Here is a 26,131-nt window from a genome sequence, read left to right as displayed (position 1 = left end):
TGGATTTTTTCTTGGTAATAGAAACCATTTTAATCAGGTTCCTGTGACCCTGTGACATACTTTTATTTTGGGAACACTTCCTTGCTTTTTAGCATAAGAAGCTATTTCAGATTCATGTTATATCAATCCTGTCCCAGTGGAACTGTCGCTGGAGGTCCAAGAAGTTTCCAGAGAGGTGACCTTGACTCAGGACAAGTGAGTTTCTTGGCTTATATTATGGAAAAGAATTTCAGCAGGTGCCAGTCAGAGACACAAAGGTTTATTTAGGAAAACAGGCACATTCAAGGGAGAATGTGGGCCATCTTAAGAGTGAGAGTCTTTTTCATATATTTGTTGACTGATTGTATATCACCTCTGAGAATCTGTTCAGTTCCTTGGCCCATTTATTGATTGGGTTATTTGTTTTTTTATTTTTGGTGTTAGGTTTTTGAGTGCTTTATATATCCTAGAGATTAGCACTCTATCTGATGTGCTTGTGGTAAAGATTTGCTCCCATTCTGTAGGCTCTCTATTCACTTCACTGATTGTTTCTTTTGCTGAGAAGAAGCTTTTTAGTTTGAATCCATCCCATTTATTGATTCTTGATTTTAATTCTTGTGCTATAGGAGTTTTATTTAGAAAGTTGGGGCTTAATCTGACATAATGGAGATTTGGGCCTACTTTTTCTTTTACTAGGTGCAGGATGTCTGGTTTAATTCCTAGGTCCTTGATCCATGCAGAGAGAGCTTTCTATGCCCATCCAATCTAATACAAACTTCCTTTGAGATTCATTTATACAATTTCTGTCTAATGTGATGTTTTGAAGTATTTATTGGAAGCTCATCTGTTGCCTGGAGCAAGAGTCAATGCAGGTTTACAGGGATTTATTTATAGAGACTCACCAATACATCAGATATCCCCCTTTAGCCAAGAAGAAGAAGAAGAAAAGAAAGTGTCTTGTGAGACAGGCAAAGGAAAAAAGACCAAGACAGGTACTTTTTTTTTTTTTAATGATTTGTATAGACCAGATATTGGGTACAAGAGGTAGGGGATAAGAAAGCTAAAGCTTCTCACTAAATAGAGTATGCACCAGATTTAGAATTCTAGAAACCTAAGTACAGTCTGTTCCAGAAGTCTCTTGTGTGACCCAGTGAGCAATAGGTTATAAAATTCGGGAGGCCAGTACAGTTGGGGATAGCCTTGTCTACCAACCATGTTGGACGCTGAAGCAATGATTCAGGTGGCCATTGTCCATCGATGAGATAGGTCCATGTCCAACATTGCCACTATTTATTCCACTCTTTAGGACCCTTTATTTTTTTTCACCCTTATTTTATTTATATACTTATTTTTATGTGGTGCTGAGGATCAAACTCAGGGCTTTGCACATATTAGGTGAGCACTCCACTGCTGAGCCACAACTTCAGCCCCTCTTTAGGACCCTTTAAAAGGGAAGATTTAGGGCTGGTTTTGGCTCAGTGGTAGAGCACTTGCCTAGCATATGTGAGGTACTGGGTTCAAGTCTCAGCACTGCATAAAAATAGGTAAATAAAATAAAGGTCCATCAACAACTAATAAAAATATTTAAACAAAGGGGAAGATTTATTCTCCTGCCTTTAGTCCCAAGTGAGTTTGAAAGATGGACCTTGAAGAATTGGTCTTCAAAATAAACAGCAGTGGCGGAAATCCAGAGTCAGGTCTCTGTTCATTTCCTTTCCCATTTTCAGAACAAGCATTCATTCTCTGATTTATATTGGGGCCACACCATGTTACAGGGAAAAAAAATCAATTTCATTTTTCTTTAAATACTCTGCTTTAAAATAATTCAAATTATTTATTGCACACACAAATGGTGAGTTCTTAGGAACTGAATTACCCATAATATTTTTACTTGCCTGCTTTGATTTTTTTTTTTTGTGTGTGTGGTTTTCTAAAAGAGAGAGAGAGAGAGAGAGAGAGAGAGAGAGGGAGAGAGAGAGAGAGAGAGAGAGAGAGAACAACAACAGAAGCAGAAGCAGGCCTCTGGGTACTTTTGGAGTCCCCACCAGGAATGGATTTTTAAGTCTGTCCCATAAAGTAACATCTCTTCTAAGTCTGTCTATATTGTCTGCAAATTATTAGTGGATGATCATCCTCACCCCCATTAAGCAGTTTTCTGGGTGCTTCACAACGCCTGCTAAGCCACAGGAAAATTTGTCCTTTGTGAAAAAAAATCCATAAGAGATTAAATAACCTGGGTGTACCTGGAAACTTAGTATTTTTTGTTGTTGTTTTGGTTGGGTTTAAATAAGCAAGGACACAAAAACCTTGAAGAGTTTTGAGGTACTTTAGGATAGGACAAAGTCAGGTAAGTTTTAAAAGAGATTTGTTGATAGCTGACATTTTAGATCATGAGGAAGGGCGAATGCCTCATGGAAATCACCTCTCTTCACAGCCAGGTCTGATGTCAAACAAAACACATCTGAAGTATAGTGATTGCTGTCCCCTGAAGGTGGGGCTGTCATTCTTTCAGTTAGGTAATACTAGTAGGGTGGGTATTTATCTTGACTAAAATAAGAGGTCAGAGAGAGAAGCGCATACTGCCCTTCAGGGCTCTTATCTATTAAGGCAATGGGTCAAGTTTGGAATCACTTAATTCCCCAAAGATCCAGTGCAGAGAATGTGAAAATAAACATGAGAATCAGCATGATTTTAGTTAAAGCAAAGAAGTGAGAATAGTTCCTAGCCAACAGTGACTATATAGGGCATATTAGTCTATCTGGGACATGAAACATGAGATTACACAGAATTAGTTTAAAGGGAGAGAGGGAACGGAGGACGAGAAGTCACCCTCAGATCTTGGATTTATAGCAAAAGTGTAAAGAGTTAAGAGATGGACTAATAAAATGTATTGGGTCTGAATGTGGTGATTATTGGGGTTCACTCCTCTTGAATATCGCTCCTCTTGAGGGTCTCTCTACCTCTGAGCTACTTCCTCAGCCCTTTTTGGTTTTTATTTTGGGACAGGGTCTTGCTAAGTTGCCCTAGCTGGCCTGCACTTATGATCCTTGCTTCAGCCCTCTGAGTAGGATTATAGGCATGTGCTACCAAGCCCAGGTAAAAATGGAGTTTAAAATGAAAAAGAAAAAAAAAAGCATCTGATTTAAATGACTCTTGTGTGTCCCCTCCTCCTAAACCTGTTCAGGTAACAGTTCTGAGCAGCTTTCCCTACTAGCCCCCCCCTGGACCCATATCATACTTCTTCCTTCCTGCCCAGGGGGCTTCCCCCATGCCAGAGCAGGGACACCATGGCAACTGTCCACATGGGTTACCCTTGACTGATGGAAGAGAATTGATTAATGTTAATGTTTCACCAGACAGTTTGCAGACGCATCTCATAGGGCCCTGGAAAGGTGGTTGCCCTTGGCAATGGCAGCCTCAGTGATTCTTGCTTGTGTTGGCTTTGCCTCTGTTCCTGTTTCACTCCTCCTACCTGTCACTCTTTCTCCCTAGAATCACTCTTAAATAGACTGTGCACAGGGGTTTGGTCTCAGAGGATGCTTCCAGGCTAAGATGGCATCACTAGAGAAAACCTAAAACTCAAATGGAAGAGATGCTAATCGCTCATTTACCCAAATTCCACAGTCCAGCTGAACAGCAGGATAGAGCAAGATTAGTTTATCTGGGATGAATATCATTTTGAAATACACTGGCGTCTCTGCCTCTGGAACATATCTCCCTCCTCCTCCACCTTTTTCTTCCTCTTTTGGTTCTCTCCATCTCTTCGTTCCCACATCTCTCTATCCTCCTGACCCTTCATCTCCCTTCCTTCTTTATTGTGTCTCTTCTCTGGTCTTTCATCTCTTTCCATTTCATCTTATTTCTGTCCCCTCCATGCCTTTGCTCTTTATTTTTCTGAATCCTCTCATTTCCTTCCCTTTCCTACTGTCAGTAATCAAAATTGTAGCCTTGAGTCCTGAGCCCTGCTCTCCTTGCAACAGCTGTCAAACGGGAGAGGAAAAAGGCAGGGTTCGATTGTGTACTCCCCAAACTGAAGATCCGCAAGGCTCTGATGAGTTTTGATGTTACTGACCCATCATAGGCATCTCATGAACATAGAAGAATTGGTAAATGCAGGGTCCACAGTGGGGCTGATGGGATTTCAATTTTCTTAGTAGTAGTAAAATACAGAGTTGACCCTCAGATCTGATCCTGGGGAGGCAAATCACTCAACCCAGTCTTCTCTCCCTAGTCTCTGGTTGCTCTTTGTTTGGTTCATGAAAATGTATTCCCAGGAGTGAACACCAGAATGTGGAGAGGGTCGAGGAGCCTCAAAAGGAAATCTCTGTTGTCTCTTCTCAGGATAGTGCAAAGCCAAGCACTAACCTTCCAGCTGACCTTGAAGGTGACTTGTTTGCCTCTCTGTAAAACCACCGGAACATGTGCATTTGTTCATATTTCAAAACCACTTTATTAACAAAATGAACAAAAAGAAAATGACATTTAAATTAAATAAATTATACAAATATCTCAAAAGATAAGTTCCCAGTCCTCCTGGGAATCGTGTGTCACAGGTTAGTGTCAGCAAGAACAAGGACGGGGGAATGTAGCTCAGTGGTAGAGCACTTGCCTAGTGTGAAACCATTACTGTTAAAACAAACAAACAAACAAAAAACAAACAAAAAACCCCAAGCAAAACAAAACCATAAAATCTCAACTAAAGTATCAGAACATTCAAAGTTTTGAAATTCTGGATAATTCTGGATTATTTTGCTACATCACCCCCCACCCCCACCCTACCCTTTTGCGTCTAGGCGACATTTGTATTCTTTCCAAAATATCTCAACACTGAGGTTTTCTTCAGTGTTTTTCCTGGTCCAGTGTGTTCCAATCACACCTCCACCATGGGCTCCGGAGTACTTTTTGTCCTGGGCATGTCGCAGATCCCTCCTGGGGTCCCTACTCCGGGACGCTGTGAGTCAGCAATCCCCTTCAGCTCTGGGGCTGGCCTGGAGGGTTAATGGTCATTTCATCAAGTCCCCAGGGGATCTAGACAAAAGGGGACTCTGACTTGGTCTGTCCCGAGACTGTGTGACCTTCCCCCACCTCCTGGGCCCAAGCTGGACTTTGAAGGAGGTGGAGTAGGGGAGGGTGAGTTGTCATTGGCTAAGGTTCTTGTCCTCCTGGAATTTGGCACTTCGAGTGCTGGGCACGGTGAATCCCAGATAACATTGTCTTCCGCCTTCCAAGTTTTGAGTTCCATTGGCAGCCAGATGGCATAATGAATTCACAGAGAAGCAATGCCCATGGCCAAGAATGTGCTGGCTTTTCCCCAGCACCCTCTCCTTTAACTCTCAGAAGACTTGCTAGCTGACGAGCTCTCTCACCACAAAGACACACAGGTCAGGCTGAAGTTAGGCGTTGGGATGTTTTTCCCAGGCTGGGACACCCCGACCTGTTGGGGTGGGGGATCATTAAACTGGAAAAAAAACTTGAAAAAAACCCCCCAAAAACCAAAAAAACAGGAGAATCCAGAAGATTTCTTTGTGCACTTTCATGGAATTTTTGCAAAACACTAACACATGAAACCTGTTTGTTTTCAAGTCACCAGTGGGGTCCTCTAGTTACCTCCATAGGCATAGAGATCTTGACCCTGATTTTCATCTTTCCTAGAGGAAGATAGCCTCAGGTCCTGAGGGTGTTAGGACTCCCTGCCGTGGAAGACTCAATCTGAATCCGCCCTTCTCTGCACCTGCACCCAGCTAGGGGATGCACTTGATTCCTGGGGACTTCCTTCCTCTTGTCAGGTCTCCATTATGGCTCTGGGCTACAAGCTGATAAGGGAGACTTAAAACATGGGCTCTCTGCCAAGTGAAGAAGGACAAGGCAGTTTTCCTGAGGGGAGGCACTTCCCTGATAGGCCCTGAGGTCCGAGGGACTGTTAGGGCTCAGAATCTACCAGTTTGCTCTGGGTTAGCATTAGCACCCCCTCCCCTTCCAAGTCTCTAGTACCAAGAGGGATTCCCAAAAGCTTTTGTGCAGAATAATTGATATCTGTTGCTGAGTTATCAGAGGATTCTGCCTGCTACCTTCTCTTCTTTGGGGTTGTTACTCAGCCTCAAGTGGAAGGGAACAACGCTTGGGAGGTGGGTTGATGTTTCAGGAGATCAAAGCAGTCCTTTGGGGGAGTGCCCCTGAGGAGGTTGCGTTAGTGGTCTGAAGGCCCAGGCCACTGCATGGGTAGAATCTGCAGTGCTGAACACAGTGGTCATCTGGGCAGCCTCGGGATGAAGAAGGGACAGAGTCACCAAAAGAGAGAGACTCCTAGGTTCTAAAAAGTGCATGGTCTCTGGGTGCAGAGCTGCCGGGCACAGAGTGGGGCAGCTGAAGGAGGCAAGGCTCAGCGTTCTAACCAGGCTCATCCCTGTGTCCTGGGACAGCCAGATCCCCTCTATACCCAGCCATGCAGTCATAGGGCCGTTCATGAAGCTTCCACACCAGGTCTGCACAGTGGTACTTGTCCTCTTCTTGGCTCATTCTTGGAAGTCAAGGTGTCCATTGGCTGCCATGGGTGGGTGAGATGAGTGAGCTTGTGGCTTGCTCATTGCTGGACAGGGTCTGAGGGCCAGGGAGGGGGTGACAGGTGGATTCACCAGACTCTGTCTGTCCCTTGGAGGAACAGGGTTTGAGATGGTTCTTTCTAGGGAGGCAGGGAGGGAGGGAGGGGAAGGAGAGAAATGGAGAGAGGAGGAGGAGGGGAAAGCAGAACCAGAGTCCTGGAGGACACACTTCCTCTCCTGTCAATTCCTGTGGTCCTGGGCTTATCCTCTGTGGAGTTCCAGGTGCCAGGTGCTCTGGAGGTCGCATGGGAACCAGCGGGGCCCTCACAGGACGGTCAGGGTCTCTGCATGAAACATGCTCCCAAACATCTCCTGAGGGGCCACAGGAAGGAGAGGGGAAGAGCAAGGGAAAGTGTTAGACCTGTGGGGTCAGGGCGACTGCAACCAAGAGGTGACCATGTGGACCTCTAGTTAAGTGAGTGAGCAAGTGTGTGTGTGTGTGTGTGTGTGTGTGTGTGAGAGAGAGAGAGAGAGAGAGAGAGAGAGAGAGAGAGAGAGAGAGAAACAGGGCAGAGGAGGGGTTAGTCAGGAGGTGAACTGGGGTACAGCAGTGGCAGGAAGAAATGCCAGAACTGAGTTCTGGTGTGCTGGGTGTCCTTCCACTGGTCCCTTCTTTGGTTTTTTGAATTTCATTTTCTCCATTAGGGAGAACAAGGGTTGAAACCAGGGGACGCTATCTGTAGCGTTGTACAGATGGTAAAGCTGTGAAGCGCTGCCTCCTTTGATAAGCTATTTCAGTCTTATACAGGGTTTCTGGAATGTGCTGGAGATTCCAAGGGGGCATAGAAACCAGCCTGCCAAATCTCTGTGGCTCCAGCTCTGTTTTCCAGTGTCTCCCACCTGCCGTCAGTACTCTCAGAGATGTAGTCAGAGGACCATGGAACTCAAACCCCCAAAGAGTGGGAAGAGGCACAAAGAGATGTTATTCTTCATAGGTCTAAAGCCAGATTTTTCTAGACCTAGTCATCTGATTTTTTTTTTAGTTCAGGGTTTTGGAGTAGTACTAATTCTCATGGGCTCTGGGGTGAGGGGACAGTGCGTCTCATTTCTGCATAGCTTTCAGTTCTTAAGGCCTGTTCACTTGCAATAATAATGCATTTGTATCCCCAGAATCCATCTGACTCCACCAGAATAGAATTTTCTAAAAGCAGTTTTTTTTCTTTTTTTTTTTTTTTGTGGTACCAGGGATTAAACCCAGGGGTGCTTAACCACTGAACCACATCCCCAGCCCTTTTTTATATTTTATCTACAGACAGGGTCTTGCTGAGTTGCTTAGGGCCTCACTAAGTTGCTGAGGCTGGCTTTGAACTTGCGATCCTCCTGCCTCAGCCTCCCGAACCGTGCAGGAGTGTGCAGCAGACATGTGCAGCAGTGCCTGGCAAGAGCAGGGGTCTTTGTTTTGTTCACAGCTAGATGCCCACCCTGCAACTGCATAAGACAAGTAATAGGCACCCCATAAATAAACCTTTGAATTAGTGAAAGAACAAATGACTCCCTCTTACTGCCCCCCTACTGCCAATCTTGTGGGGGACAAGTATTATTCATATTTCCCTTATTTTAGATGATAGCGGGACCTCGTGGTGTTACGAGACTTTCTCCAGGTCACAGTGTGATGGGAGGCTTTCTCCAGAACACAGTAGAGGTAAGAGTAGATATCAGTTCTCTAGGACTTGGCCTGGCAACTCTCCCTACCCCCAGGATGCCTTTCAGGGAGTGAGAAGAATTAAGATCTGCTATTAAAAGAAGGAGGAGGGTGAAACTTGGTTTCAAGGTGACTGCTCTGGCCAGACGTGAGAGTCCTGGGAACACCCTGTATTGTGGGAGATCCTCTCCCTCCCTCCCTTCCCCTTCTTCCCTCTGCTCACCTTTTCTAAGTCCCAGTAGCTGGGGCCGTCCTCCTCTGAATCGTACAAGGAGAGCTCAGTGTCCCCTGGAGCCTAGAGGGAGGGAAGCCAGTGCAGAATGAGCTCAGTGACAGAAGGACAAAGGGGGCACATGGTGGCAAGAAGGACGCATGGCAGACCCCAGTGGGCGCCATGTTTCCCACATAATTTGTCCTCCTGCTCCTCCTTTCACCTGCCTCATCTGCCTCACAAAATACAGCCCAGCTATGGTCTCTCTGACGCCAGGCAGCTGTGCAAAGGGCCTGTTCTCCTTTGATGACCTTTAGAGGGAGGGAAGGTTTCCTTAGCTTACAAGGTGATGGGCCATCGCCTGACCTTGGGGGATTCCTTTCCTGTCTCTGGGAATCTGGGAATGTAGGATAATCAGGCTCACCTTGATGCTTTTTCCCTCACCACGCCATTGAAGAGGAGTGTGTGTGTGTGTGTGTGTGTGTGTGTGTGTGTGTGTGTGTGTGAGATTTATATATACAAATTGTACTCCATAATAGGCAAATATATATTATATATAAATTATTTATAAATATATAAATAATAAAGTATAAATGTGTGTATATATATAGATAGATAGATAGATAGATAGATAGATAGATATAGATATATATAAACCATAATAACTGGTCACTATTGGTACAATAACAAATGCTGAGGATTCATCCCTGTCTCCCAGTGGGCTCGGTGGATGTGGTTCATGAAGCAGGGGGGCCTGCTATTCCCCTAGAGCTTCCCTCTGAGCATGGAGGGCTGGAGCCAAGGCCCTGGGTTTCCCAGGACAGTCTTTCAGCACTTGGGACAGATGGCTTCACCTTCCCCATCTCTTAAGGCAAAGAGCAAATCGTTGCTCTAGGGCCAGGAAGGTCCACAGAGGGCAGAGGAGGTTTAAGCAGAGGCCAGGGGAACAAACAATCTGGGAAGGCCAAGGGCAGGGCCTGAGCTGGGAAGGGACTGGTGGTGAGGGAGGGGTGGCTGGGGAGACAGGGGCAAGGGCCCCAGTGAGGTGGACTTTTCCTGACTCCTCAACTTCCTAGAGTCCCAGACAGTGTTATTTGTATCTCATTTGCATATTACTTATGGAACTAGTAAGTTAAACCAGAGGCTTGGTCCCAGCCTCCTCATCCATCGGCAGCCTGAAATCTCCAAGTGCTGCAAAATCAAACCAGGCAGACTCCCCGCCTCCCCTCCCCTCCCCAAAGTCCCTTTTAGAAAGGGTGAAGGAGGAGGCGGTGAGCAATGCCAGATGATAGGGCAGCATGTACTATGTGTGCTGTAGGGAAATTAATATTAACAAAGGGCCTTTTTTTTTTTAACAAGGTACAAATAGTTTTTGAGTGATAGAAAAGTGATAATTATCATCTAATCCTAAATCAAAACCAAAAGAAAAATGCTGTGAAGTAGGTAATAGTAGCTGATGGTGCCTATTCTATAGATAAGGAAATTGAGATTCAGAAATTGGTGTTGGAACTCAAACCTTCTCCTGCATTCTTTCTAATGTTTTTTTGATCTATATCTATATCTCTATATATTTTGTACTGGTTGTTGAACCCAGAAGTGTTTAACCCTTGAGCCATGTCACATCCCCAGCCCTTTTTATTTTGAAACCAGGTCAAGGCTGGCCTTGAAACGTGTGATCCTCCTGCCTCAGCCTCCTTCCTATACATGCTATCCAGCTAGCAGGCTGGGCTTTTCTAATGCCCTTTAGTTCTGCTATTTTAGTGCTCTAGGATTTCCCAGGGGCAGGGATCTTACCCCTTGGAAGCTGTGACCTGGAGCTACTTCTCTGGCATTTGCTTGGGCAAAGAGGACTGCATCATGTATGCTGGGGAAGATGTGGTTGCGTTCTAGACACCCATCTTCAAAGACACCTCCGTGGCTGATGTCATTGTACACCTGGGCTGGAAGGAAGCAAGATCACCTTCAGAGAGATAACAGCCTTTGGGGAAGAGGAAGGATGGTGAGCCCAGAGCAGAGAGGGAGGAACAGAGACACCCAAGGTTCATGTTCTTAGCGCATGTGGGCGGAGGTGCGGGCAGCATGACATTGGCACTGCCATATCAGTTCTGGACAGCAGAGGGCAACATGCGCTTGAGGATGCTGAACCTTCAACCCAGGGCATAAGGAAGCAGTTTGATTGAGGGAGTCAGTACTTTGTGGTAATTTGAGAGGAAAGACTAGCATGTCCATGGGGAAGTTGCTGCCAATTCTCTCCTGTAAGGCTCATCTTTCTCCTGTTCACCTAGGCCTTTCCCATGTGTGGTACAGCCCTTACTCTTACCAAATTCTAGGATGGAATGTCCAGTAAGGGTGGGAAGAATCCCCATCCGAGCTGCTCATTACCATTGTAGATTCTCTCCATAAGTCGAGTCTCTGCAGAGCCTAGGACATGCAGCTCTGCTGGCTGGGGTCTGACCCTCTGCAGAAAGTGTGTGTGTGTGTGTGTGTGTGTGTGTGTGTGTGTGTGTGTGTGTGGTGTGCACGCACGCACCCTTCACATCTTCCTGTGTGTATGCACTGGCTGCATTTCCACATCCCTTTGTTGGGCATATGTGCTAACGCAGTGAGCGTCCCTTGCTCCATGGCCTGGTCCTTGGGGGCTGCATGCATATAAGATTTTGTGTGTGCACCTGTCTGTTCCCTAGGTAGTTAAGGCATGAGTGTGCTTTATGCTTCTTTAGATTCATGGACTTTCTGCTTGGGATAGGATCCTCAAGTTCATTAATCAGCCCTCTAATTTACATGGGTGAAAATGGATACCTAGACAGAGAAAGCAACTTGGTTCAGGATACATTGCAAATTAGTGACGGGGCAGATGAGAGTCCTGGTTGTCCCTTCTCAACTCTCCCAGTTGGCCATGGAGACTCCTCTGATACTCTCATAATCTGACCATCTCTTAGGACTTCTGTCTGAAGCTCTTATGAGCAGTCAGCAGTTCAGGGGAATGTTGGGGTGCTCTTATTCAGTGCCCCACCAATCTGTCCCCCCCACACACACACACCAGGGTGCCCTACATGTCCCCATGGATTTCTTACCATGGATGTTCACCAAGAAGACCTTGACTCCGATCTTCCCATAGGTGGAGCTCAGCTAGACGTGTGGGGAAGGCGTTGGGAACAGAGAGTGGGGGCAGAAGGAAAGGAATGTTCTGAGTGGGTCTCCAAAGTGACTCACAAAACCTACTTCAGAGGGAAGGCCAAACAAATAAGCAACCCAGGGAGCCCTGGCAGCCAAAGACAAAAATAGCAGCCGAGCACACCACTTCTCTCTGGAGTGTTGGCTGAAGCCTCCTCTAGAAAGCCCGGCGGAAATGGGGCTTTGCCAATGTGCCCGGCACTTAAAGTCACGGTGGCCCTTCTTATGGGGCCAGATCTTTTCTTTTCGTAACTTGGATTCCCAGCTCCACCTCTTTCCCCGACTTTGTGGCTTCAGGCAGAGACACTAGGGCTGTAGCCAGGCCTGGGAAGCAGGTTCAGGCTCAGGAGGCAGGCTGAGGCCCGACATCTCCTGGCTGCTGGTGACATTGGCCCACACGATCTCTGTGCCCCTCTGTACCCCTGTGCTGTCTCCATCTGAGGTTTGCTGACTTCCTGACATCAGGGGTGGTCACTGAGAAGTCATCAGATGGGTACATTCACTCAGGGTCCCTTGGTTGCCTGTGTGACCCAAGGGTTGGGGACAAGGTGTTACTTTTCTTCTCTCCTAGGTTGGCCAGTGAGGGCAGGAAGGGCCAGCAGACTGTGAACTCGAGCCAAGCTACACTCTGCTCAGAGAACCCTGGGGTGGGATCCCAGAGGCCTCAGAGGCCTGGTGTCTGTTGGTGTGGGGTGGCACAGGGGGACCAGAAACTCAAGAGATTTACTATCGTGTGCTGGCTCAGCAGAGAGTATCCTGTCCTGGTCATGTCTGGGGAAAGGAGGGATCTCTAGGGGCCTTGAATCTCCTTCAGCTGGTTGAAACGAGGGCTCCAAGTTAAGGGGGTGTGGGGAGCAGGAGCGGGGGCCATGCACCCTCTCCCTGGGGGCCTCACCTTGCCCAGGGCTTTGATGCCCATCAAGTCCACAAAGCTGACTCCACTCATGTCTAGGATGAGGGTGTGGAAGGTGACAAAGGGCGGGACACTGGCCAGGGTGTCACTGGGCTCACTGGGGGACCCAGCAGAGGCTGATGGCTCACATGGGACGGCTGAGGAGGTGTCAGGGCTGAAGGTGATGTAGGATATGCTGGCGCCGTTGGCTGGGGTCTGGTTGTTGTTGGGGTCTGTGGGGGAGGCGTTTTCAAAGTCCTGCTGAAGCTCCTGCAGGGACACAGTCTGGGGGGTGGGGCGGGGGTCAGAGGCAGGGACCATGGAACCAAGTCAGACGTGGCTATGGCCGCAACAGGGTGAGGAGCAGGTGGAAGTGAATAGCTCAGTTTGGTGCTGTGAATAAGGCCCAGGGAACCCCACTGCAGAAGCCACTCCCAGAGCCCCTTCCTGAGGCAGAGCCTGCAAGCCTGGTCTCCCCCAGTCCAGGGAGAGAGTCCAGGACCCCTCCAGAGAGGCCCTGAAACCTCGGTTCACTCTGCTCAGGAGGAAGGCCCTGTAGGGACAGCAGAGCTCTTAGGCATTTGCCCACGTCCGCCTGCTCCTCCATGCCTCCCACCCTGGCGTGGTACTCTGGGTTGTCTGGGCACCCCAGGAAATCCATGGAAGCTCTCCATCATCTGGGGTTGCTCATGGGTCCACAGACAGTGTCCTATCTTGGCCAGAACATGGGAGTTCAGTGTCTTCCCTGGGAGCTGGCAGCCCATCACCAAAGAAGATTGCCTGGCGGCCAGCAGGCAGTGCTCATAGACTTCCTGTCTTTGCCTCTCGGTGGGGTACCAGGGTCAAGGTCGGCATGGTGGCCGGGCTGCTCCTGGCCTCTGCTCACCTTCGTTTTCATGAAGAGGGACTTCCTCTGTTGTGTGGGCATCATTCTCTTCTCCTGCTTCCTGAGGTATTTTTGCTTGGCTAGCAATACTTTCTGGGGATCCATACCTGTCTGTAGGGAGAGATTCAACAAAGAATCTTTCTTTCTTTCTTTTTTTAAATTATTTTTTATGTAGCATTAAGGATGGAACCCAGGGCATGCACAGGCTAGGCAAGTGCTCTCCCAGTGAGCGCTATCCCTGGCCTTTTTATTTCATTTTAAGACTAAGACTCACTAAATTGGTGGTGGTTGGCCTTGAACTTGTGATCCTCTGGCCTCAGCCTCCCAGGTAGCTATGTGTGCACCACCACACCGGGTTCCAATAACAATCTTGACCTCCACCTTTGATGGGGTGGTCTGCCCTTTGCTCCCAGCCCTTTTCTACTTTCGTTTTCTGGTCACTCTTTCTTCAGCCCTCCTGGTCACCAAGGACTGAGGCTTACCTTGGCAACAATCTTTTGCCTGAAGATCTCTGAGTTGGCAAAGTAGAGGGGGGAGCAGTAAGTGACGATCTTAATCCCCTCAATTTCCTGGACCTGTGAGAAGGAGACTGAGCTCAGGTTGCAAAAATGTCTTGACTGTTGTTTTTTTCTTTCTATTTTTAAACACTTCTGCTTGGGGTGGGGGCAAGGCCAAAGAGTGAGGTCATCAGCTTGGATTACCTACCCGATTGTAGGTCTTGGGATTCACATAAATGTCAGTGTCCATGACCTGGGCCAGCGAGTAGCCATTTCGACTAGAAAAAGAAAGATGGCAGACAATGCTATGGTGGGCCTGGAAGGATGCTGGGGGTGGAGCCCGGGTGGGGCAATGTTGGAACAGGGTCCTGTCCTCATCCCTGGGCTTGTCTCTGCCAGTCGTTCTGCACTGGAGACACATGCCTGGTGGGGATGTCAGGCAGGCCCTTGATGCAGCTCAGAGGAGAGAAAGGGTGAGATTTCACAAAATGACCAGGTTTGGTGGCCCTGAAGTCATCACTTCCTGGTTCTGAGTTCTCTAAGAAGAGAAGGCAGGGTTTCTCCAACATTCAGCACCCTCACTGCCCTGGCCAGATCCTCTCTCTGTGCCCAGGGCCTGTCCTACTCAATCCCTTTATAGGAAGAGCATGGCCCTGTGCTCTGCCCTGGTGCTCTCCTGGGTGGGGTCCCCTTAGGTCTTGGGGACTGGCTGTGCTTCTGGAAGGGTGTTGGGTCTCACCCACCAGCTCTTTCTCTACTCTCTCTGTACCCGCAGCCCGCTAAGACCAGGCTGGCTTCTTCTGGGGGTTTTAAGGTATGAGAAGTCAGACAGCCCATCCTGTGCCTGCAGTCTTGGTTGGGTCACACGTCCTCTGGCCCTGGCAGCATCTCCAGCGCCTGGGCCAAAAGGTGTCAGGTGCAGCGGGCTGAGCTAGGCCTTGGTGTGGGAGCCCCTAGCATGCTGGCCCAGCAACCCACTGCTGTGCCTGGGAGTCAGGAGGCTCTTACTTACAACTGAGTCTGGAAGACGACAACCAGGACGGAGAAGGCGACGCCCACTGCCACACCGTAGGGCAGGCTCAGGAAGAAGGAGGAGAGGAAGCTCACCACCCAGACACACTGTGAGGAGAGAGATGTCAAAAGCAGGCCTGGGGAGAAAAACTGCCTCTTTCAGGAAGTCTTCCTGGATTAGCCAAGTTTGTTCACTGTCAGCACAACCTCAGACCCATCCTTCCCTTTTGATTGCAGGTTTGCAGTGATTTATGTGTTTGTACTTTGGTTAGACTTACCTGCTTCCCTTATGTTGAGTGTGGCTGCCTGATCATTTTCTCTTTCTTTTTTGGTAGTGCTGGGGATTGAACTCAGAGGCTCACGCCGACAAGGCAAGGGCTCTACTACTGAGCTACATCCTCAATCTCTTGCCTATTTTAAAAATAGAAGCCCCAGCATCCAGAGGGAGACAGCATGTATATAATAAGATTGTGCATCTTGGGTTCAGCGTTTGGTTCTCTTCTTAGCTGTGTGAGCTGTGGTTTCCTAACCCACAAAGGGACTAGAGTTAAGGAACGCAAAGGTCCCAGTCTTGGGATCAATAAGTGATCAATATATCAGGTGCTTGGACCTGCACCGATAGGCTGGGGCCAGGGTCCTTTAGGGATCCCCAAATTCCTCTAAAAGGAATGGGTCTTCCTGGATTCCCATAGAGAATTGTGGTGAAGGTCAAGTGGAACCACAGCACTATGTGTATATAAGAGGCGATTGCATGTTGGGATGAGGAAAAGTAGATCCTTGGGCTGGGAATTGGGGCATAATTTTTCTTCCCAGCCCCATCACTCCCCATCAGATAGCCCACTCTGTGCTCTGACTTTGAGGGTTTCCTTCCCTGCACTGGGTAGATGAGCTTCTCTCTCACCGGAGACAACACAGCCCAGGGGGCTGGAATTCAAGACCTGGGGTTCCCATCCACTCAGCCCCTTGCCTCCTCTGGAGCCTTTGATGATTTACTTAGCCACTTTGAGTCTTGATTTTGTCATCTTTGAAGGAGGTTAGTAAATCCTCTCCCTGGCTCAAATGCAGCTAATGCAATGTCATCGGTACCTGGGAGCCTGCATTACTATTGCCCAGTGGGAGACGCACTTGGCGTGCGTGACTAATCAAGATAATAAGTCATGCTGCAGATTGTTTGTGGTTACTTGGTGCTTTCCCACTGTGATCTCACCTAATCCACAGAACCAGTGTCTGACGCAGACATAACTATCACCCTCATTTACAGATGAGGAAACAGAAGCCCAAAGAAATCTAGTAACTTGCTCAAGACCCTGATCCTCTGGCTTTATGTTCCAAACTTTCTTACAAAGTGATTTTCTTGTGCTGTTTTGAATTATAAATTATAAAAATAAGAGTAACTAAGTTTAATTGAGCACAAATACAACTCGGGCAGTGTGCAATTTACTCATATGACCTCGTTTCTTCCTCATAAGCAATCTAAGGGTTGGAGAGTATAAAATACCCATTTCACAGATGAAGAAGATGAGAGTCAGAGGTTAAGGAACTTGCTATTGACCAGAGAGCTAGGGAATGACTGAGGTAGGGTTTAAACATAGGATGCCTTGCTCCAAAGCCTGGATGTTTAACTTCTCAGGGAACAGCAGACCGGAGGGCTCAAAGATAAGCTGGGGCTGTGGGTTGGAGGAGGGGAAGGTCCTGGACAGGTGCCCCGAGCTGCCCACTACCTACGCAATCCAGCTTGCTCTTCCTCCACAGGTAGTAGGGGTCGGTGAGTTGCTTGAGGGAGGTCTTGAGGTTGACAGCTATCAGGGCTCCCAGCACGGCCTGGAGAGGCAGAATGTGGCTCCATGTCACCTGGGTACTCCCTTCTTCCTGCACACCTGACCCTGAGACTGGCAGTATAGAGTTGGAGTTCTAGAGCACTTCTTTTGGCAGAACCCCAAACCTCTCCACTCAATCTTAGGCTTGGAAAGTGCAGTTGCTAGAGCCATGGAATTCACCTGGCCCCATCTCTGTCCTTGTCTCTCCACTTATCCTCAAATGACTCTTGCTTAAGCCCTGCTAGCCGGGCAGTGCCAGGACCTGGCACCCTAGGAAGTGCACAAAGTGCCTGGGGCTATACCCTAAGACCAGAAGGCTGGAGTTTGAGAACAGTCCTGCACCACGAGCTGTCTCTCCAGGTAGACTCTCTCAGGCTCAGTCTCCCTCCTCTGTAAAATGGAGAGCATAAAACCTGCGTGTCTACCTTACAGGTTGTGATTGAGACTAAGTGTGACAATGACAGTGCTTCATAATCTAAGATCTACCCAACTCCTAGGGATCATTGGTGCTTGGAGTCTCTTGCTGTCTTCTGCTCCCCAGCTGGGCTCTTACCTTGGGGAGAGGATACAGGTAGGACCCCAGGACCAGCATGGTGATCATCACCACCAGAGACACGCACAGGCTTGCCACCTATTCAGAGAAAGAGTTGGGAACAGGGGGATGCTGTGGAAGTCTTGCCCTTGGTTGTTCCCATAGATGCCTTTGGTGAAGTGGAGACTGAGTAGGGAGAGGATAGGGCTGGGAAGGTGGGGCTGGGTTCTGTTTCACCCCCCCACCCCCCACCCCTAGCACAGGGCTCACCTGGGATCTTCCTCCAGCTCCATCCACAGCCAGAGTGACAGAGAGCGCGCAGCAAATGACATGAATTTTAAAGAAGGAACCAAAGAAATTGCTGCAGCCTAGGGCGATCATCTCCTATAGGAAGGGGGCAGAGTTGGTGGGAGGGCAGCGACCCAAAATAGTCAGTGTGCATCTGGATCTTGAGCCTATGGCTTGCAAGTGACCCTGGTGCCACGAAGTCACACACTACCAGTCAAGAAGAGATCAGCCTCTTGGGATCAGAGTCTCCCCAAGCCCTTAGCTCAAAGGGCCCCCATATCTCTTGCAGGTCTCTGTTGGCCCATCCCACCAGCCCTGCTGAGGGCAGCCAAAGCTACCTGGTTGGAGTCCACGTCATAGCCATGCTTACTGGCCAGGGTCCGGCCCATAGCCAGGTTGATGACGTAGCCCACGATGGCCAAGGAGAAGGCTGTGCCTATCATGTCCTTCCACTGCGAAACCACGGGTGACACTGGAGCGGGGAACCTGCCGAGGAGCCGGAAAGAAGGCAAGGCCCAGGGGTGTGAGGAGAGGGAAGGGAGTCCTTCCTCAGCCCTCAGGGGCCAGCCAGGGCCTCCTGCTGTGCACCAGGGGCATCTCTTCCTAACTCATCCCTGCCAGTCTCACTCACTGCAGCCCGGGGGGGGGGGGGTGGGCGCGGTGGCCGCACCATTACTTCTGTTTCACAAAGGAGGAAGCCAGGCTTCGAGAACCTCCTCATCACAGAGCTGGCCAGTGGTAGGGCCTTGTCTGTTTGTGTCCAGATTCTGAACTCTTGCACTCCCCTAGTTTATGGACTCACGGACCCCCAGTGCTTGAGGATGTCCCTTGCATGCCTTTTTCTGCTCAGTAGGACAGGCTCTGCCCCTGACCTCCTGGGGCCCAGCATGGTGCTTGGCACCACATGGATGCCTAACAAATCTGGTTGATCCTAATGGTCACCGTTGTGCATGGATAAACAGGGCCAAGAGCAAGGCAGAGGGCCAGCAGGAGAGGCTCTGCTGAACAGCACTTAGTGTGAGACTTGCAGGGGAGGGTCGCTGTGAAGACCCATGTTCCATAAAGCGGTCAGCCTTGGCTGGTTGCACGGCTCTTCTTGGTAATAAGTAATAGTAGACGTTCTCCTGTGATCAGTGTCATACTGTTTCTAATGGACTGTCACAGAGATCATGTCATCCCCATCGGAGCCCAGGGGGGCAGGGGCAGGGCCAGGTCTCTGGATCACCTGGACTCACCCACTTTGGATCTCTCCCACGATCTGCATGTGATACTTTCTGGGCATCTTATAGCTCCCGGAAATAGCTGTTGCCACCACCACCTGCAAATCCCAAGGTGGAGAATGGGGATTGGCTCTCTGATGGGGCCAGGGCAGGGGTCTTTCCCTAGTCTCTCTTTTCTTTGGAGGCACCAAATCACATTCTCTTGCCTCCTTTGGATGGGGTAGGTGGAGGGGGTGGACACACCCACTGAAGGAGTAGGAAGTAGGAGTAGGAAGGGGAAGTGGGAATAGGAAGTCCCACACCCGGGGCATGGAATGGGTTCCATGTAACTTTCTGTCCCCTGGCTGTCAGTGGAGGGATGGGGTGAGGGACAGGTAGGGGTTCCCTTGGCCCTATCTCTTCTCACAGCCCCTCCATCCCGGTCCTCCCAACATCCCAGCCCGGGGCAAGGTCTTACCACAATCATCTCCGAAGGAATGGGGAAGCGGATCTTGTGCATGTAGCGAGCGTTGAGCTCCTTCACCAGCACCAGGAAGGCTCCGCTGATGAGGGCGAAGATGAGCGAGGCGATGTTGGTGTGGGGGAGGTTTTTGCAAATGTCAATGAAGGTCTGGGGGAGAGAGCATGAGGCTCACAGGCTCCCACCCCTTGACCCCATACTATCCCGCTCCTGGGTGCCTGTCTCAAGGGAGAGATGCCTTGAGTGCTTATGGAGGTGAACAAAGGCTGAACACAGACCCTGGTCATGAACCTTGCCATCTCCCACTATCCTCTCCCAAAGGATAAGTGGGGAACTCATGCTAGGATGGAAATGCTTTCTTTTCCTCTAGAAGAGTTCAAACTTAAGGAGGGATGAAGATTACACTTAAGGAAGGTCTTCCCAAGCAGGGACAGGTTGGGGCACTGCAATGGGGGGGGGGGAACCAATGGAAAGTACATTTCTTTTTCTGCAGGAATAAAAAACAGAGAATCTCAGGAAGCTCTCGAGGGCATGGGTTCAACTCCCTCCTTCCATGGTGGGAAGACCCGCAGAATCCTCTGAACAATGGCTCAGCCAGCCCTTGCTTGAGAACATCTCAGAATGAGCAGCTCACAACTTCCTTCAACAGTATCCTCTGCTCATGCATCTGCTTGAGGTCTGCCCCATTGGCAGGGTGCCTCCCCAGACTCACAAAGACGATGGACCCCGGGCCTGCGTAGGAAGGAATGGTCAATCCAAAAATGTACTTGAGCACGGAGATCAGAATCTGTAGGCCAGCAGCCGTCATGAAGCCCCGGATGAAGGACTCAGAGAGGTAGATGGCTACAAAGCCGAACTGCATGAAGCCCAGGCCCATCTGAGGGGAAGAAAGGAGGTGGCAGGAGTGACCACGATGGGTCAACCACCCCTGCAACCTGACCAGCACAAACCCAGGCCTGGAGCTCCCACCGTGCTGGGACACAGTGGCTCTAGGGAAAAGGGTCCTCTGTGGCTTCCTCCTGCCCTTCACTGTGCCCTATGTGGCCGCCACCAGGCCTTTGGTTCTTTATCAGGCCTTTGTCACGTCACCCCTCTGGCTTTGACTTCCTTATCTGCAAAATGAACTTGGTCCTTCTGAGTGCTTCCTCTCTCAGTATGACGCTGGCACACACCTGATTGCCCAAGCCAGAAAGTGGAGTCACCCTCCCTCACCTCCCACATCCCATCTATCACCAAGCTCTGCTGATGCTCTGGCACAACGCCCACCCCCATCTCCCTCTCCATGGCCACCACCTTGGTCTAGGCCCCTGTGACTCCTGCCTGGGCCTCTGCAGAGACTCCCAACCGGTCCCTCCTCCCTCCCTTGGTTCTAATCTACCAGCCAGCCAGCCAGCCGTCCTCTTTGGAGCCCCAGCGAGTCTTATAAACTGCCCATTGGATTCAAAGCCACTGCTTAGGGGACAGATTAACTTCACTGTCTGGCCCCTGATACCTTTCTGGCCTATTCTCTGGCCTTCTACTCTCTGGTCTTCTACACTTCTTGCTGATTTCTGGTCAGACTCCCTTTCTGAGGCTCTGTGCTTTGGGTGCTGTCTCCCTCGGCACCCCCCCTCCATCCTTCTATACTTGATCCTTCAGTCATGGGTTAGCTTCTAGTCATCCTTCAGGCTGAGGTCAAATGTCACCTCCCTTTTGAGGTTTTCCTTGACCCTCTCTTCTGTGTCCCTGCAGCCATTTGTACAGAGCTCTAGGGGATTGCTTATCTCACCTTCATTTATTGGTCAACATGGCTACTTCCTTGGCTGGGCTAGGAGCACCTGAGAACTGAGCCTCTTTTTTATTTATCTTTGTATCCTCAGGGCTCAGTTCTTGGCACATAAAACGTAAAGTGAATGAATAAATGAACGGAAGAGGGGTGCACTCGGGGCTGCTTCTTGCTCTTGCATTCTGTCAGACTGAGCTTCCCTCCCCAAGCCCCGGGGAATCCTTTGCACTTCTTGGGAGAAGCTCGGTTTACATTGTGCACCTGCTGCCTTGGCGTGGGGCAAAGGGGCGTGAGGACTGCTGGCAGGGAGCTGGGTTTCTCCAAGGGGCAGTGGAGAAAGGCTGTGAGTCTTTTTTTTTTTTTTTTGGCAGTTTTAAAAGCTCAGGACGGATTCATCAGGCGCCATTGCTGGTCATAGGAATGGTCCTGACCTGGGCACAGGTGAAAAGATACTCTGAATTTTTAAGGTATTTTTTGCTCTGGGATGGAGAAGATGGAGAAGACAGAGCCCTAAATCAGGTCTATCATCATATCAAGGGCTCTGGGGCAGGGGCGGAGCAGTCTGGTTTCTTCCCAAGGTGGAACCCTAGCAGGGCTGGCGACCATCCACCTTACCTGGATGATGGCGGTCAGGCAGGCGAGTGTGGCCGACACATGCAGCCTCTCTGTCTCCATGGCTGCCGTGTCCACGTAGCTCTCATTGGTGGCATTGTTGAAGACTCGGAATTTCGACTCTGGGGCCAGCTGCAGACAGATGTTACCCACCAGGATGCTGATAACGGCAAAGGTACCTGTGGTGCCCCACCCAGCCAGCAAAAATGAGAGGTTTGGAGCACACCCATGGAAAGCATCCCGATCCCCAGGGGGATGGATCCCTGCACCTCCACCCTCCTCTCCAGCGTGACAATGCCACTGATGTCCAGTCACCCTCTGCACTCTCCAACCACCTATGCTTTTACCTGTCAATAGCATCTCATTGACATGTAAGGCCACCACTCACCAGAACCAGAATCAGAGACCAGCCCTGGTGGACAGGCCCTTTTTTTCTAGCTCACCTAGCATCAGAGAACTCCAAATGTCCCGTTAGTGGCCTGCTGAGACCACTCTGGCCCCTAAACAGTGATTTCTCACACCTGTTTAGCCTGTGTAGTGTAGGCCTTATCATATTTTGTCAAGTAATCCACTCCTTCCAGGGAGGGGGATAGAACAGGTCATGCTGACTGAGCTCAGTGGTTTCTCCAAGGTCACTGAGAACCTGGGACTGATACAGTGACCGTCCCTCCAGGATCAATCAGTACCAACACCAGGAAAATGCAATGGAACCCATCCCCCTGGGCCATGCCACCCATCCTTGAGGTCCAGTTCATCTTGCCTGTTGAAAGAAGAGAGACCTTACCTGGCACCATCTGGTGCACACCCCCCAGGAAGAAGTAGGTCAGGAGAGGGAAGAAGGAGGAGTAGAGGCCGTTGACTGCAGGAAGGTTGGCCAGCAGAGCAAATGCCATGCCTGTAGGGGACAAGGAAATCCAAAGCTCAGGAGCACTACAGAGAAGAATAGGTGGTAACAGCAGGCCAGGACTGGCTGAGGGGACCCCTCACCTTGTGGCACCTGGATGCATCCCCCACTGAGTCCGCCCAGCAGGTCGGGGATGATATAGTCCTTGATCTTGTACTTGGGGATCCAGGAGAGCACCGGCAGCAACCCGAACACCACAGCTTTAATCTTGGCTGAGGAACAGCTACAGGGAAGGAGGCAGGTTGGAGAGGGATGATAATTCATCTCATTTATTAATTCACAATTCACTTGGATCTCAGGAAACTGAGCACCCACAGACCATGCGGAAGATTCGGAGCAGGCAGAAACTTTCTCTGGAGAGCTTGTCAATGCACCCTGGGCTGGAGGTCTTCTCACTGCTGACTGCTCACCTGGGACGTCTACACGGCTTGGCTTCAAGGTATGAATTTTATGGTGGCTCAAGCTTCTGAGATGTCAGGTCCAACCCTGGCTCAGATGGCCTTTCTCTAGGCCTGAGTGACTGAGCCTAGGCCTGACTGCCCGCGTCCCGGCTCCTGCAGCTCAGGGTGCACCCTGTGACTTAATTCTTGCCTTTCCTCTGTCTCTACTCAGCAGACCCCGTGATGGCGAGAGGTCTGTCTCTCTTGTTCCCCCTCATACACTTTGAATGTTACAGAGGTGTGCTTGTGAACTATTTGTTGGTTAGAAGAATAAGTAAATAGTTCAATGGATGAGCCAGTTTTGACAGGGGGTCTGAGCAGGGGCTATCTGTTGCTCTTTTTTCTTAAACTTCCCTCCAAAAGGAAGGCTCTGTTGTCCCTGTGGGGTGCACTGCAGCTGGCGCTCTGACCTTTCTGTGCCATGCTCGAGAGCTGGAGTTCCCCCGGGTTAATGGGTGGGTGGAGGGGGAAGAATGGGAGAGCTGTTCCTTGGCCAGCACAGGCTAGGGAGAGTTGATCCCTTCCCTGTTTGTTGAGCACCTTGAGGTCCTTTCATGGTGACTCCGGAGCGGCAGGAACAAGGGCTTACAAATTCAAGGGCGACAGCCGGCCGATTGATGACTGGAAGGGGGTGGGGGGCATTTTCTTTTCTTCTCCCAGTTAAGGGAACTCAAATACTCAGGGCCCATCTGGTGACTCACTGGCCTGCTCTGATTAGGCTTCTTTTCCTGCCCGCCACCAATTCCTGCTCTTTACTCTTGCTCAATAATAGTTTCCCTGACACTGGGTCCCCTGGATGTCACCCAAGACTGAAACCAACACAGACAATGCTTTGTGTCCAGAAAAGTCTAGGCTGATTTTCTGTCCCAACTGACACTGTGGAATGGCATTGCCATCCGCCTCTGACTGTCCAGTCTTCTCTGGGGCTCACAGGTACCTCCCTCCTCCCTGAGATGGTGGAAAGGGAGTTGAAAGTGGAAAATAACTTCATGCATCTCTAAAGTCTGATCCTAGGAGAGGAGCAGGGGGTCCTTCTGTAGGGGCTCTGCAGGGGGTTAGCTTGTGGTAGAGGAAACTGGACTCCCAAGCAGACACCTGGCTGGGTAAAGAATAACAGGGTATTTGAGGTCTAGTGCCTGCCTGATCTTCTTGCAACCCTGCCCTATGTGGGAAAATCTGAAAAGAGCTGGAAGCAAGATCAGAAATATCTGTAGATGCCTCATTAGTGGAGAGACTGATTAGTGTTCTAGATATTCATTCATTCATTCATTCATTCATTCATTCATTCATTCATCAGTCACGTATTTATGGAGCATCTTCTCTGTGCCAGGAACTGTCCAAGGCTCCCAGGCCAGCCCCATGGGAATGGAGAGTTCCCTGGCTCTTTTTGGAGTTTTCACCATCCTATCTTTTAGGAAAAAAGCAGACCCTCCTTATTCCCTCAGCATCAGAGCAACCCAAATTTGAGGTTGCTTTGGGCTCAAAGACTGGCCGAGCCCTTAAGTCTGAGGAACACAGCTGCAGGTATGGTGCCCAAACCCTGGGCACCCAAGGCTTTGACTGTAACTAGGCAGAGACGGAGCCTCCCAAGGGAAGCAGGGTTGGGCTGGGGCTTTTAGTAAAAACTCAAGTGGGTGATTCCCTCAGCCTGAACCAGTTCCACCTGCATCTCCACTTTAGCCGCTGCCAGTGACCTCAATCCAGGTAATTGAATCAGCTGTTTCTCCCAGGGGAACGAGGGAGCGTAAGCCAGCCCACAGCCAGGCCTGCGCGAGGCCTGCCAGGAGTCTAGGAACGGGGAGAGTGCAGCTATGGCCCCAGCTCCCGGAGCGAGGGTATGCATCACCTGGGTGTCCTCTTTCTTTGAGGCAAGGCCCATAGTTGGGGTTATCTGGGTGCTGGAAGAGCCTGAGGCTGGTGGCACCATACCCTGGTAGGTCCCCTTCAGGAGAGTTCAGGAATTTAGGGCCTCCTTTAGGAATTCTCTGGACCAGGTACAGAAAGGAATTTCAAGGAGGGGAAAAAGGAGAAAGGGATGGGATATGGTGGCTTCAGGCATTTTTTGACAAACGTCATGGAGTGGGGGAGCTCTGATGCTCCCTTCCCCTCCCTATCCTAGCATGTGCATCTTAAGCTCATGTGAAGACCCAAAAGAGACTTGAATGGACTGAGATGATGGGGAGGCCCTAGGCAGGGAGTCAGGGATGCTCTAAAACCCTTCTGAAACTGAATGGCTCTTGCTCCTCCTCCCTATCCCCTTTGCAGAGAGGGGGTCTCAGGACAGATAAGCTTGTAGGCTCTAAAGTTCAGGATTCAGAACCCCCCCTTCCAGATCTTCCCTACATTCTGTCTAAGGAATCCTAGTGCAGGAGCCATGCCCTGGCTCAGGAAGGATTTTGGCAAGGAGCAGAGGAAAGAGGAGACAGGCTCTGGGCCACATTACCTGAAGGCATTGCGAAGTTTCTCTCCCACTGGGTACGGCCGGTCCTTCTTCTCAAATTCATCATCGAAGAGGGTGAGAGAATAGGCGGTTCTGTCTACCACGTAGCGGGGCCTGGGCTGGCTCATGTCTGGGGCATTTACAAGCTTTGGGAGAAGCAAGTAGAGGAGAGTGAGGGGCATCCCTCCCCAGCGGCAGCCAGGGCCTTCTCTCTGTCGGGTTCTTGCTGCAGGGGCGTTTTATTCTGGTCCTCCCCGCCCCCATCCAGCAAGGTGCCTCCCTTCCCACTGTCGCCTTCCCGCCAGACTCCCTTCTTTTGGTGGCCTTCCTTCTCAGGCACTGATGATACACACACTTGCCCTGGCTGTTTTGCTTGGCGCCCAGCACGTGGCTGGCACTCCACACCTGTGACATCACCGTCACCCCCGCCAAGCACCAGGCACAGGGGAGGTGGGAGTACAGAGGTAGAAGTCACAGCTGGATTCAGTGGATTGATCCTCTGGCCCCTCTTGGAGCCCCTACAAACTACCACCCTGTCCCCAGGTCTCAGTTTCCCTGGCAGAAGGGTCATGCCACTCAGTCAGTCCACTTGGGACAAATAGAGAGAACAGCCTTCCCGGAGGCAGAGGAATGGCTGGGGTGACTTCAGGAGGACCCTTCTCAAATGAGACATCCAGGACTTCACCAACAGGTTTCCCCAGAGGGAAAATGGTGTGTCCGGGGAAATCAGGATGGTCCCGCTGCCGGTAGCCTCTCCCACAA

At 50.1% G+C, this 26,131-nt stretch overlaps 1 protein-coding gene across 1 annotated transcript; it reads right to left on the bottom strand.

The window, feature by feature from the left end:
* Positions 1–6,842: 6,842 nt before the first annotated feature.
* On the bottom strand, positions 6,843–25,497 carry Slc26a9 (solute carrier family 26 member 9). The gene is made up of 20 exons (XM_076831838.1): positions 25,373–25,497; positions 22,573–22,712; positions 22,370–22,480; positions 21,589–21,764; positions 19,921–20,085; positions 19,206–19,358; positions 18,764–18,846; positions 17,867–18,014; positions 17,511–17,624; positions 17,262–17,339; positions 16,617–16,712; positions 14,893–14,999; positions 14,089–14,158; positions 13,866–13,958; positions 13,384–13,494; positions 12,501–12,782; positions 11,506–11,560; positions 10,226–10,371; positions 8,444–8,515; positions 6,843–6,890 (listed from the first exon to the last, which is right to left on the bottom strand). Exons 1-20 carry the CDS (start codon positions 25,495–25,497, stop codon positions 6,843–6,845), a joined length of 2,373 nt encoding a protein of 790 aa, XP_076687953.1.
* Positions 25,498–26,131: the final 634 nt, after the last annotated feature.

The sequence above is a fragment of the Callospermophilus lateralis genome, chromosome 13 (genome assembly GCF_048772815.1).
Source record: "Callospermophilus lateralis isolate mCalLat2 chromosome 13, mCalLat2.hap1, whole genome shotgun sequence".
Taxonomy (NCBI): domain Eukaryota; kingdom Metazoa; phylum Chordata; class Mammalia; order Rodentia; family Sciuridae; genus Callospermophilus; species Callospermophilus lateralis.
This window is presented reverse-complemented; position numbering and strand designations above follow the sequence as displayed.

Excerpts from the sequence above, each read along its gene's own strand:
- Slc26a9 (XM_076831838.1), bottom strand. The coding sequence starts at position 25,497 with ATGAGCCAGCCCAGGCCCCGCTACGTGGTAGACAGAACCGCCTATTCT. Across the intron at positions 17,340-17,510 it reads GAGCTGGAGGAAGATCCCAG|GTGGCAAGCCTGTGCGTGTC; the intron begins GTGAGCCCTGTG and ends TTCTCTGAATAG. Across the intron at positions 8,516-10,225 it reads CAGGTCACAGCTTCCAAGGG|GCTCCAGGGGACACTGAGCT; the intron begins GTAAGATCCCTG and ends CCCTCCCTCTAG.